Source organism: Anabas testudineus, chromosome 15, assembly GCF_900324465.2.
Source record: "Anabas testudineus chromosome 15, fAnaTes1.2, whole genome shotgun sequence".
NCBI classification, from domain to species: Eukaryota; Metazoa; Chordata; class Actinopteri; order Anabantiformes; family Anabantidae; genus Anabas; species Anabas testudineus.
In genome coordinates this window covers 13,598,251-13,612,144 of record NC_046624.1, presented here as the reverse complement: position 1 = coordinate 13,612,144, position 13,894 = coordinate 13,598,251, and the positions used below count along the sequence as shown (strand labels likewise).

Below are 13,894 nucleotides of genomic sequence, written 5' to 3'. Positions count from 1 at the left end.
AATCTACTGTTCAATCTACTGTTCAGTCTCGAAATGCGCTTTCGTTCTGATCAGCACTCACTTTAAAAGTGTAGATGGGTATTTCTGCCTTTGCATGGATGGCCCGTTAAGACTTATTCTAATTTACATGAGCACTTGACTCAATACAACAATAAACAAAACCTACCACAGCTGCATCAAAACTGTGACATAAAAAGCTTCCATCTATTCATTTGTGTACTGATTTACTGCATCATCCCATGTAGTATGTAGTGCCTAATTCCTGCAGTTACACAAAGACATCAGCAGCATAACATGTAGACCCTGTGCTTTAAATAGTTCGTTTTACTTGGCTGCATCCCAGTGATTTCATGGACAGACCAGACTCTTTGAATGCACAGCAGCACTCCAGCTTTGAAATAATCCCCATTTGATTGTTCAACCTCTGTTTTTATGCTTAATACTTGTCCATTTTGAAAGAAAGATGACAAGCTATGGGTTAGCACCGAATGGTTTAAGCATTTAGGAGAATAAGTTGCAGCCACAGTGTGACACTGACCAGCTTTCTCTGTGTGCTTTCTAACTTTTTATGGTTTCAAATTTGTACTTTATTCTTAAAAAAACAACTGTTCTCATAGCAGACTGCCAAAACCAAATGTTTTTGTGAGCAACATTGTGCAATAAGGAATATTTCTTGGTTATGTAACATACTGTTTATCTAGTTTCATTTATCCATTTTTTCTATGCTGTATCTTATTGTGGCAGGAACAGCAATATGTGCGCATGACAGGTGGCTATCACTCATTTTTAAATGTGGCCCTAATGTTCTTTTAAACTAATGGAGAGTGTTTTTTCATTAGCTGATGTGACTCATTCTAATACGAGTGGGCGTCATGCTGGCTGTTTCACAATGGCACATCAGGCCTCCTGAACATCTAAAAAATAAAAGATGGATAGGAAACTAAACTGCAGGTCCACACAGTTTGATAATGTATTTATCAAATTGAAAGTTGTAATCCAACCTCTTAGGATTCTGACAGAACTAGTGTCGTATGTGACATGTCCAGTACGGCCCAAGAGTTATATTGGTTTAGCAAAGATCCCACAACCTGCTTCATTTAATTTGACCTCAGAGAGCCTGGGAGTTATTGTACATTTCACAGATTTTTAGTGTCTTTAGAAATCAGAATTAGAAACACGTTTATTGCCAGGTATTATTATTGGGATTATATCAAGGCTGCGGTGCTACTATGTATTCACAGTGTGTTAAATGAAAAATTAAACCACTGTGGTGCAGTCAAAAGAGAGAAAATAAGTCATTTCAAGCAAAGTGTGTGTGCATGTACTGTTACTGACCTCTTACAAGGACATTGGCTTGGTGATCTGGTGCAAAACACATGAGTAAAACAAACAAGACAAGACAAAAATAGCACACAGTTACTACCATGTTTATTCTGAATTACTGACATGATTTTATCTGTTAGTCAATGTTGTACTATAAATGTGAACTATATGTCGTGCAAAAAACAGCACAATCACAGGTATACCAATATAAGGCCAGTGTCTTTTCTCACCATTGTGTTTCCACTGGGACACAGTGATCGCTAACAAGTTATTTTTCCTTAATTCTCATTAAAAATGACTTTTACATGTGTTTTCTGTCTTTTTTACATCTAAAACTGGCACATTTTTATTATTAAACTCCGTTCCAACAACACTTGACAGTTTAAATGTGACAACACTGTCAACATCAGTAAAGCCAAAACCACAGACATGTAATGTGCATCGCCAGCTTTTATCACATGAATGAGTGAAAAACTATCGCGATGACATGAAAAGCTTTCAACAAACTAAAAGGATTTCACAAGATAGAAGCATCTCAAGTCATTCAGGCATTTCCTCCTCGTTACAGGAAGAAAATTAATTCTGTTGTCAAGCGCTGACTCCCTCGCCATTCCTCATGACATCTGTTTCTTGTAGGGAATAATCAGAAAAAAAAAACGAGAGAAGCGAAGTGAAATGTCAAGGGCTGCCACGATGTTCATCTTTGGAGCTCCCACCGGTTGCAACTTTAAAGAGGTGAGATGGTTCATTTCTGACAAGTGAAAGAGTCTGCCCTGGGAAACTAACTCTGCTCTATGAAGATAAAGTCTCATTTGAATAAACTGCCTCCCCTTCAGAGCATATCCATATGCATGAGACTCCTGAGTCTAATTGCTGTTAATTCCTGTTAAAGTGATGCAATTTATTCACATGTGACAGAGGTGCACAAGCTGTGTGTATGAATAAATGAGCAACACGCAGTCTTCCCCTAAGAATCTGCTTTAATGACCCTGAATGCATCAGATTTGGTGTTTGTTAACATATTTACTCATATTCAAACCCACAGTTAAAGCGTATTATTACTCTGGGGATCGCAGTGCTGCTCTGTAGTTCCCCCACTTTGACCCAGACTGAATGCATTTCAGACATTTATGTTCCCCACTGGCTGAAGTGTTTTAACTTCTGTGATCACCTGACTTTATCTCTTGCAACACAAAGAGGGTGACAATAATAAACAGCATGTTAATGGATAATGACATCAGCCCTAATTGTTCTTAGGGCCGATTATTTAGCATGCTAACATAAATTAACAATGAACATGTAAACATGGTAGGTCTGCAGGGTAATTGCTTTATTTTTATAATAACATCAATCAACCTGCAGCTCAGCTGGAGTTTTCTTTACAGTGAGTTTCCGTCTATTGTTTAGCTCGCCATCTCATAGCATCTCATAACAGAGCATCGCATAGTGTTATTTTCAGCAGACAGATTTTTTTCAGTAACAGCATTACCTCCTTAAAACAGATGAACACAGTGGAGCTTTATGCAGCTAAAGAGAGATGTGGCACCCCGAGAAAATGTTTATAGGGGTGGCCGGATGGGTGCAGTGACAATCTTAGGGTGGCCCACCACATACCCCCACTGTGTTAGTGTTACAACATGAAATTAATATGAGGCTATTAAAGGGGCTGGTGGTGGGGAAGCTTCTCTGGAGGGTATTGGGAGGCCAGCAACGGCCACGGCCCTCCCTGGCCACCCTTTAGGGGCAGCATTGCCAAAAACAGCTACAATAAATTGGACTTAATGTTCATTCAGTCGACACAAACGTCACTCCAGACGAATGATAAAGTAGCATCATAACTGCTGAACAGGCACATTGATAGTCAGTGTTGTTCCAGGCCTAAAAATCCAAACATGACTTATTCTATAATTATCATGACTTAATTACCGATTTGTTTTTAGTAGTTTTTCTCATTCCTCAACATTTATGAACCTGGTAAATTACACCATGAACAGAAACACACTTCAAATCCTTCAAGGAAAGCAAAACGTACTAATGTACTGTGTCTCCATCGATAGCTTATACCTCAAACATTCAGATGTCAGCTGTTTATTATGGAGCACAGAGACATCAGTGTGTCATCAGTAAACAGAGGTTTAGGTCTCATCTGTTCTGATTAAACGTGAGAGATACACGAACTGTTGCATCTCTTTTACGAATCCAGAAGCAGCAACAGAGTTCATTAAACCGCCATCAGTTCACTCAGCAGCCATTGCAAGATAATGTCCTCTAATGATCTTGTTGGGGCTGTCTGTATGTGTGTCCCTGTGTGTGTGTTTGTGTTCCATCCGGCACTGGGGTCTCTGGGTTTGAGACAGACTGTAATTAAAAGTGTTCTGTCCTCTTCTGTGTTATTAGCACAGCTGACCTTTGAATGCATCAGATCTGTGAAACAACACATCTGGTAAAGCTGCGGTGTTTGGGGAGCGGAGAGGCGTCGAGAATTTTAAACAGACATGAGACGAGATGATGTTTCACTTCTTATTGACTGTTGAACTGTTTTCACCAGATGGTGCATCGACCTCCACATTCAGCTTTTTGTAGGATGTTCAACACATAACCTCACTGAATACTTTGTGTAATTTCAGTTCTTTTACAATGAATTAACCAGATGAATGAAATGACAGCGTCTCTGTCGGTTCTCACACACACAGTAACTTTATATTTAACGTCATGACAGCTTCCTCCATGGGTGCTGATGGGAAACACACTCCTGTCAGTTCAAGGATCTGGAATACCCCTCATTTCAGTCATGGTTAAATCATATTACACTATTGAATCATATTAAACATTTTCCTTGGAAAATCAGTTTTCATCTTCTGCTTGACTCTTGCCAGCGGCCTTGTAATCACATCAGTGTGTCTGCAATTGCCTGTGCGCAGAGATTAAAACGCATGAAGTCAAAAGATTTGCGAGGAGGGGAAAAATATGGAGTCTTATTCGGCATTGCCTGCCAGAGATTTGCTCACATATTGGTGTCCAAACATTTCCCCTGAAGTGAGATCAGATTTTCACTCTCAGTCCTAAATGTGCTTACTGTGTCTCAGTTTGGCTTCTTTAATTGTTTTGCCACTTTGCATTTTCTGCATCTCACTTTCAGAAGGCATGTCTGTAAAGAAACTGTTTTGTCAAAACAACATTGTTTATCATAGAGAGGAACAAATCAATAAAGGAGGACAAAGCCGGACTGAATGAGACAAAATATTGACTTTTTCTGAAAATCTGAAAACACAACTCTTTCAGACAAACACAAAAAACCAGAACAAAACTCTGATTTAATTTGAAATGAAGAAAAGAAAACATAGTTACTGTTAACACTTGGAGATTTCGCCTCATTGCATTTTTCCCTATGGCTATTAACAGCTGGAGAAGACAGCCAAAATGATGACAGACTGCAGGCAAACAGAAGGGAAAGTATGGATTTATTTTCTTCCTTCTCAAACACAGCATAGCTGTCTGACGTCTGGGTAATTTGGGTTTTAGCTTTGAGGATTTAAACAGGGTTTAACTGAAGGAAACAGCTGGTGTTACAATCATGATGTAGATGCTCTACGTGCAAAGATGTTCAGCAAGTCGTGGTCTTAGTACGTTTTTATGACTTCCACTTCCACGTCACTGAACTGAACCCGGAGATGAGCAGGTACATTATGACTCACGTCTGAATTCCCAAACCCTTCCTCTTTAACCCTAAACCTGACTTTCACTTTGATCAGCTCATTAAGTGACAACTACTCCTTCTGGCAAACGGCTGCTGCCTGGTACTGAAGAAGTGAGTTTTATCTGCTCCTGTCTTGGATCAGGTCCCCGCTGGGCTGGAGTCTGCACTAGAAATACAAAGCATTGAAGAACGATGTCAAACACAGGGGGAAAATCTGCACAGTGTCAGGACCAGCTTGTGCTTTTATATACAGTGGCAAGAAAAAGTATGTGAACCTTTTGAACTGTTGCTCTGATTTTCTCTGTAATTCTCATGTTACTCACAACAAAGAGAGTGAGTAACATGAGAATGAGAGTCCTCAGCAGATTAACAGATATACTGTGTGATGTTTAGTATTTCTACTCTCTGTAAAATGTACTTGAACATTAAACTCCGCACCACGTAAAAGAATCAGTTTCACAAAACAAGAGTAGCAAGAGCAGCATAGTGTGTGTAGGTGCAAATATCTGAACTGTTGCCACTGTGGCTTATAAATAAACCAGCTTGGTGAATCCTTGCTACAACTTTAAAAACTGCTCTGGATGTAGACGGTTGGATCATTGTTAACGGTCACGATGATAAATTTGCTGTTTCCACTTATTTACTGAAGAGTGAAATCCATCTGCAGAGGAAGACTGTGATTGTGGTTCTGGTCTCACCCTTTCTTTAAATGTAGTTTTACCTGCTGTTCACTGATTAAAACCCATGTTGTACAGAATGTTACAAATTGTGAGTTCATAGAGGACAAACAGACATGAACACTTGTTAGTAAAGGAAGAGTTACAATCTGCCTCTGCAGTTTATCTCAGCTCCATAAGGGGATGTTTTGCATTTTTCAGCTTGTTAACTAGAACTATTTCCAGCAGGCAGTTCAGCTATTTTCAATTTTAAAAACTCAGAGAGACACGTTATACATTTCACCTGTCAGCAGCCAAATAACAGACACACTTATTGAGTAGTTGATGAGCACATTGAGCATTTAGCAGCTTAAGAACCACATATTTCTCTGAAGGGATAAGTCAAGCTTAAACAGAGTCTATATTACATTTGCAAGGTTGAGTCGAAACAATGAAGCATAGTGTTGTTCTGCATCTACTGCTCAAACACTCGCCACATCAACTACTGTGTCAGTGTTAATGCAGGTTCAAGATGTTTTAGATATTAAATTCAAATAAGCACCTAATCAGGCAGTTGACCTTTTTAGAATTAAATCAGCACGAAGCATATTTTCCTTCTAGCTGAGTGGGTAATCATAAAGAAAATATCAGGCTAGATAAAAAAAAAAAACTGTGTGTGCATTTAATAAATGAATCAGAAAACAGTTTGGTCTTCAGCCACATAAACGTATCCTCCATCATGTTTCCACCTGGAAACCTCTGTCGTTTTCTCTTTCTGTATCTCTTTCCACACCCTCGCTCACCACCCACTCTCCCCATCTGACCTGTGAACCTCTGTGGAAATGATGCTGGTCCCTGTGGACCACCACGGCTGAAGATAGCAAAGGCACACGCACACACACGAGGAAACCCTGAGCTCACTGCCTCCTCCTACTCTTTTCTCTGCAAAAGATGGGAACAGGGGTTATAGATGGAAAACACACACACACACACATACACACACGAACACATACATGCAGGCATGAACGTCCTGTTACCATTAAAATCTGACCTTGTCCCCGAGCATTCTCCTGCATGAATTTTAAACATGCGGTGTCTTCGCCCAGACGAAGTGCCCCCTCTCAGAAACCTTGCAAAATTATTCATCACATTGTCATATCACACTTGCCTCAAGCCAAACTACGGGATGGGTTCCGTTTGCCAGATTTCCCTGTGAGTATTGATCAAAACTGTCAAATTCTTCGGCTGCATGCCAGACCTTGTTGGAATGAAAAATATCACGGGACCAAAAGGAGGGACATTCATATGCACCAGTCAGAACAAACAAATCTACAAGGAAGGACAAAAAAAAATCCAATGAATGTGTGTTGTGCATAGTTGAGAGCCTGTGCATATTTCATTCCTGTGCTAAAGATGGGGATAAAAAAAAAAAAAAAAGCTGAGACTGAAAAGCTAAAATTGCGGCTACACAAACACCAGAACCTCTATGACAGGTTGACATTGTCCAGGTTTTGACAGCAGCGAGAAACTTCCATCTAAGTGAAGGATGCTTGTCAGCCTTCTAACTGTCAGACTGATTCCAGGAGAAAATTGCCTACCGGCCATTTTCAGGTTGGTCTCCTGCTGTCTCTTCTCCAGCTGCACACAGATATAGACTCTTATTCAGAGTGTTGCACATCAAAGCAGAGAAAGGACAACACATCCTTAAAAGATGTCCACTAATGACACCTAGTTAAGTCCTCTATAGTAGGACTATACTGATCATCCTGGCCATTAGCCACTGAACCAAATGCTTCTTTTGTCTCCCCAGTTCTGCAGGCTGGATTCTCTCAGCTCAGATCACAAAAAGCTGCGTCAGACATGCACATCCTGCCCCACGTCAGCAGAAACAGTTAAGTAAGTAAGAGCAATAGAAGCTTGAATTAATTAATCCAGTACTGACCAGCATAGGTATACAACTTTAGCTTTACAGGCATTATTCTAGTTTCACTCTTCTCTCAAAATCACATCTGCACACACGCATAAAAGAAAACAAAAACCAACAAAATAAATACAAAGATGTTTAAAAAGTAAATAAAACACACTAGAACTCCTTTAAATCAAGTGCTATGAATGAATGATGAATGAAACTAGATGAAGATCATGATCTGTTGGATGTGAAATTCAGCTGAGCTCATGAACGAAAGCTAGGAAATGGTGACCCTGTGTGGTGGTAGCATGTAAGTGAAGACGGCCACGTTGTGCTGAGCAACCTTCCAGCATGACATTTAGTTTTTCCATTGGGTTTCTCAACTGAACAATACTAACAGTCCACCAAGTCTGCAGTTGTAAGCTTGTGTATCTTGTAACATGTTTCAATTACTTTTTTTGGTTTGTATTTTTATTTCCACATTTTACTTTAGATTGAATCTATGTCCTTTTGTTTATTCCCCTATTAAGGATTTAGAATCTGTATATAAACAGTTTGAAGTTATAGCACATTGTAATGTGATTAAGCTGCAAAATTTCCCTCTGAAATGAAGTAGTTTAAAATGAAAATGCTCAAAAATTGTGGGAGTAAATATGTTAGGTTACCTTCCACCATTGTATAAATATTGAACCCACTGTTCATGTCGGAGAAATCAGTCTCAGCTCATACTGGGATTCAAATTATTCCTGTAATTATCCTAATTTTCATTTATGGTCAGCCTTGTTGCCCAGAGGGCAGCAGATAAATGACCTCCTGAGTGCTTCAACAAGGACATAATCAACCATTTTATCAACTCATTACTGTTAGTTTTTTAAAAGTTTACCTGTGTAATACACAAGACACACACGGAAGTTATATATATTTTTTATTTAAATTACAATAATGATGTTTTAAAAATGGTAACAGACGCAAGAGGTAGAAACACACCTGCAGATTGGATGGTTGCAAGATGCCAGGGTTTGACATGTACGGTACACTGATGCACAAAATGGAGCTGTATGAACTGTCTAACACACAGTGTGAGCTGCTGTTTTAGTAAAACACAGTGGCAAACAGTGCATAGTGGTGCAGTATTTAATAGAACAGAAATGTTTGTGCACTTTTTTGGTGTTTTGTTATACTGGAAGAGGTCCATGGCTACAGATTAAAGACAGTCAGTAGCCACTTTGGCAGTTTAATAAGTTTTAGTCGCCTTTAGAGGAAACCCAGCAGAGGAAATGGTAATAGACACGACAAAAGCTGTAACAAACAGGTTCCTCATGAGACGACATTAATGCAATAGTTACAAGACTTCTAGGCAGTCAAAGTTCAGCTGAGAGTAGCTGCTCTGCCCCCTCCAGTTTTCCCCACAAGTACCACCAGCTGCAGCGACACAGTCTCGGTTTCTTTCATATATGTGGATTAAAGTAGGTCGGCTGGACGAATCCACTGGACATGAAGGGATGCAGGAGTCCTCCAGTGGATGAAAGTGGAACAGCACCAGCCGTGTGGAAGATCACATTCCCAGAGCCAAAGTTGGGAAAAGTTTGGTGGAAGCCGGGGGCGGTTGATCCACAGGTGGCCGGGTTTGGACTGACGTTGACCAGGGAGTTGGAGCCGGGCTGCAAGGGGCTGTCCGCCCCGGGGTTTTGCTTTTTCCACTTGGTCCTCCTGTTCTGGAACCAAATTTTCACCTGGGTTTCGGTCAGACTCAAAGACAGGGCCAGGTTTAGTCTCTCGCACACAGACAGGTACCGAGTTGCGCGGAATTTGTTTTCCAGAGCTACCAGCTGCTCGTATGTGAACGCTGTTCTGGCGCGTCGCGGTTTGGCGCAGGCCTGGTCCGGGCGCCGTCTCTTGTGGGGCGAGGGGTCCTGCAGCGTGGCCGCAGTCTCTCCATCGTCCTGTTCCCCGGAGAGACAAGGGTCTGTGTCGGCCGAGGGGGAGAGCAGAGGGGAGTCAGCGTGCCTGGTGGCTGCAGAGCCTTCAACTCCTGTCTCTTCATCTGTAAAAGAAAAAGAAAGCGTCAGCTTCATTTAGTTAAAATTTCATTTCCAGTAATTTAGTAAAAACAAATTGAGCTGCTGGGGAACAACAAGGCACATTTATTAATTCCTGTAGAAGTGGCAAAAGGAAATAGTCGACTTAGATTTAGAGATGACACCAAGGTTTGGCTCGAATAGTGCTGGTTAAAGACGTGCCAAGCTCAATTTCCAAAATAAACACTAATACTTTTTTTTTTTTTAGGCAGGATGGATTTTTAGATATTTATAGTATTTAGTAAAAAAGTAAAGATGTTTGTTTATTTTGCTGTCTTGCTTTAAAAGATGCTAAAAGGCCTTAAAGACAACTAAATGGGTTCAATTGACCGTGGTGCTGAAAGGACAGCTCCTGCCAGGGCGTGTCACGTGTCAAAGCTGAAGGCCCAAATCTGCTTAAATCATGTATCTTCATAGTTCAAGGATGCTTTTCTCTTGTCCTGTTCGAGCTGCAGTTTAAATACCCAACACAGAAGCCCTGAAGTTGACATCCGGAAAGTATTTGATTAGGATCCTGAAATCGTTTGAGCGAAACGGAGCATAGATTCAGAGGAGGGGGAGAGTTGGTCACTAATCCCTAAATAATTTATAAACCACACAGCGCCTCAAATGTCATGTTGCGGAAAGAAATCCCGTCTAAATCCAGCTCCGCCACCTCAGCCATGACGTGCTAATGGAGTTTCATATTTGCTGGTGGATCGATAAATGTCATCTATTTAAAGGGAAGTTTTAATCGAACGATATTTGGGATCAGACATGGATGGGGTGTGAAGTTTGTACCTGCAAGGTGCTGGAGGGAGATATGCAGGATGCAGTAATGGGATATCGATCAAAGCGCGCAGAGGCGTCCTCAATGGGACGATTTAAACAATTATCTAGCCTGCCTGTCCCAATGCCAATCACACGCAGGGGCTCTGGGAGCAAGTCTTTGTGGCTTCCTTGAAAGGAAACGCAGCCTTGGAAATTAAGGGAAGGTCATACAGGGATGACAATAAATGTGATAGAGAAAATAGCACCTGCGTTTAAAGGTGCGTAGAGCAAAGAGTGCAAAGTTTCATTTTATGGCTCTGTTTATTTTACTGCGCTCTTTAAATTATTTTAAAATATGGCGAATTTGTTGATTCTAAATGTTTTTTTTTAAAACGACACACTAATAAAAATGCAAGTAAAAACGACATCTCTATTCCACGCTCGCGTTTGATCTGTAGGTTGAGTAATAATCCTGAAATGATCTGTTTTCTTTACCTGCTTTCGTGCGCTCAACTGTGAAGTCTTCGTCTGCAACGCTGTCCGACTCCAAACTTGTTTCCTCCGCGTTTGGCACGTGAAACTTCTCCTTGGCGATGGAAAGTTCGTTTACCCTTTTGCTGTTGAATTTGTTCGGATCCAAAATGTCAATTATAGAGAAAGAAATCTTATGACTAGACGTCATCGTTACACAGTCCTTCGGGTCCAGCATCTTTACGCAGAAATACCTTTAAGGAAGGTGTGCGTAATTACGCGCGGGAAGAGAAACTTCTCATAGTTTAACCCACTTCTTCTCTTCAAGCTTCATCAAAGTGACTCAGTGGAGTGTGGATTCCTGTGCTTCTGTCAGTCCTGCAGCGTGAGTGAGATGACCGGAGCGCGGTCTTTAAAGCGTCGGTCCCCCCCGTCTCTCAGCCGAACACGTGATACAAACACTATTAGTGTTTCACACGGCCACCTAATGGGCTCAAAGCATTCGTCGATAATCACCCATATCATTAAATTCAATAATCCACGACGTGAAAGTAAATTGGGCACAGATGGCACTTGATCCATATCAGAGATCGCCCTGTCTCCCTAGATTAAACTGTTTTAGAGGCGTTAATGTTAGGAGGGGGATTTAATGTCCCTTAAGGAAAAAAAAACTTTCTCTTAATGCTTATAAACTGCCAGCTGCGAACAGAAATGTTTGGGATTCATACAGATTCATGTAAGCACGAGTAATTATTCTATTCACTATTCTATATACGTGCAGGTAACTTCTGTAAATCTATTTACAAATTTGTCACAATACTCCAAGTATAGTGTTTCCCTGTAACAGTGCAGTACACTATATCACCTCTCATACAATTTAATGGCAGAAAACCATGCTTGGAATAGCAAGGTTTGTTGAGTTTATTTATTATTATCACATCTTTCTGTGCTGCTATGGTAATCATAAATACCAAATGACAGTTAACTTCTACTTACAATAAAATAAAATAAAAAATAAGGATATGTGATTTGGACAGATCCAAATATCCATGGTAAGTTGCTATTCTTGATGCTCAGCATCCAAGCAAAATTACAGGTAGACAATGAATGTGGCTGATTGTTTTCTCACCTAATGCCATAGATTTATATTCACAATCAACAGGCTCCCTAGTCTCTGCTCTTAGTATTCAATATAAAGTGACATAGGGGTGTTAAAAGCTTGATGCTTGGTGATGGCTAAAATGGTGAAACCAGCACACATCAATATTCTCAGCAGGTGTCCAATAGAGATAAAACCTGATGGCCACAGACAGTCATTTTGGAGACCTCAGGCCAAACCAGGAACAGCAGAGGAGGACGCTTCCTTTAGCTTTTCTCTTCTTAACCTAAAAAAACAAAACTTTCATTCAGTGCTTTTCCTATAATTTCTTTTAAGTAAGTGATTTGTATTTTTATATAGAATTGGTTTAAATTGGTGATAAAAACGTACTTTTTCTTCAGCCAGCTGGTGTTTTGCGTTAGCGTTTTGTGCCACATGTTCATGCATTAGCATATTTTACCATCTAAGCCTGTGAGGTCTTACACTGTGTGTGGATGAGACAGAAGTTCTGTGCAGTGCTGGTGAAATGAGGGGTTCAGTCATGTTTACACACTGTTAAAGGTCTCTCAAATTCTTCCCTACACAACTTCCTGTGTTACAGTACTTTAAGAGTTTAGGGTGATTACTCTGCTACATGGTGGTTTCATTGCTACCCAGTCTTAGTCTGGTGGCATGGTCTGCAGTTACATAGTCAAACATTTGTTAAAGCCGCCCCTACAGGGTGTCTGCATGTCACCATTTGCATGTGTATAGTACTTGCACAGCTATTACTGCAGTCCCTCCATATCAATAGAGCCCAGTGCACACTGGAGGTTTACAACTTCCTACGAGAGAGCCCAGTGGCGGGACATCTGTTTGTGTGGGTCAGAGGGACAAAAGGACAAGCCCCAAGGACAAAGAGGCCCTCAGGTAGACTTCAGAGAGTGGGAATGGCAGCTGGCTAAGCTCTGAGCCTGTACAGTCTGGAGCAACACTACAGAGGAGTGGCGCGTTCCCAGTCAGACACAGCAGGGAGCCGAAAAGACACACTTCCATCCATGCCCCCCCTCCAGGGTCAATAAAGTCATCGCTTCACAGGGAGGCTGCCCCCAGTCTGCTAAACATCAGATAATTTGTCTAATGGCAGAAGTGGCCTTATGAGCTGTGGGTCTACTCGCAGGCTCTAGTGTCTATTGTCGCCTCTGAAGTCCTGGATGTCTCCCTGACTCTGTTGTTAAGTAGGACTCCAACATAGGGTCAGCGAGTGTGCTGGATTCCTCAATGTTCCCGTCCAACATACAGAAACACTACAGATGAACATACAAATGATTTTGGTTCATTCCACAACTACTGTTTCCAGTTTCAAAAGCTGTTATGGGGGTTAGAGGGTGGTGACTGAAGTTGATGATACCCTAACTTTTGGTCCAGTGACAGCATGATAATGATTTTTTCAAGAATCTTTTTTCATGTTTGAGTATGTTTTTATATTTTCTAACATCATTCATTTCAACATTTTTTATGACAACAACAGTAACATCGCCTATATCACTGATGTATTAGTAATCTCAATAAATTCAGTGAAGCCTTTACAAGTTAATTTCCTACTGTGCTAACGTTAAATCAATATATAAACTCATAGTGTTATTTGAAACTTGTCGGTTTTGTGATTTGAGTCCTGTGTCTAACATGTAGCACAACTTTTTTGAGTATTGACTCCTGCTTCCTGCATTTCTACTTTATCTTCACTTAGAGGTAGTTGGCATTGATGTGTGCCAGTGTAGATCAATACAGTACAATCTTCCTTAGCAGGTATCAAGCTTCCCTCATTTTGCCAAGTCTCCCGCACTTGGCAAAGACTCCGGCACACATGCCTATGGGTGTTGCTGCCAGACCTCCTTTCAGTTAGACCTCTGTGTTTGTTTGACTCTCTCT

The 13,894-nt window shown here is 40.8% G+C and overlaps 1 protein-coding gene across 1 annotated transcript; it reads right to left on the bottom strand.

Moving 5' to 3' along the window:
- Nucleotides 1-9,033: 9,033 nt before the first annotated feature.
- Nucleotides 9,034-11,095, bottom strand: nkx1.2la (NK1 transcription factor related 2-like,a). Its single transcript, XM_026356296.1, has 2 exons — nucleotides 10,909-11,095; nucleotides 9,034-9,629 (listed from the first exon to the last, which is right to left on the bottom strand). Exons 1-2 carry the CDS (start codon nucleotides 11,093-11,095, stop codon nucleotides 9,034-9,036), a joined length of 783 nt encoding a protein of 260 aa, XP_026212081.1.
- Nucleotides 11,096-13,894: the final 2,799 nt, after the last annotated feature.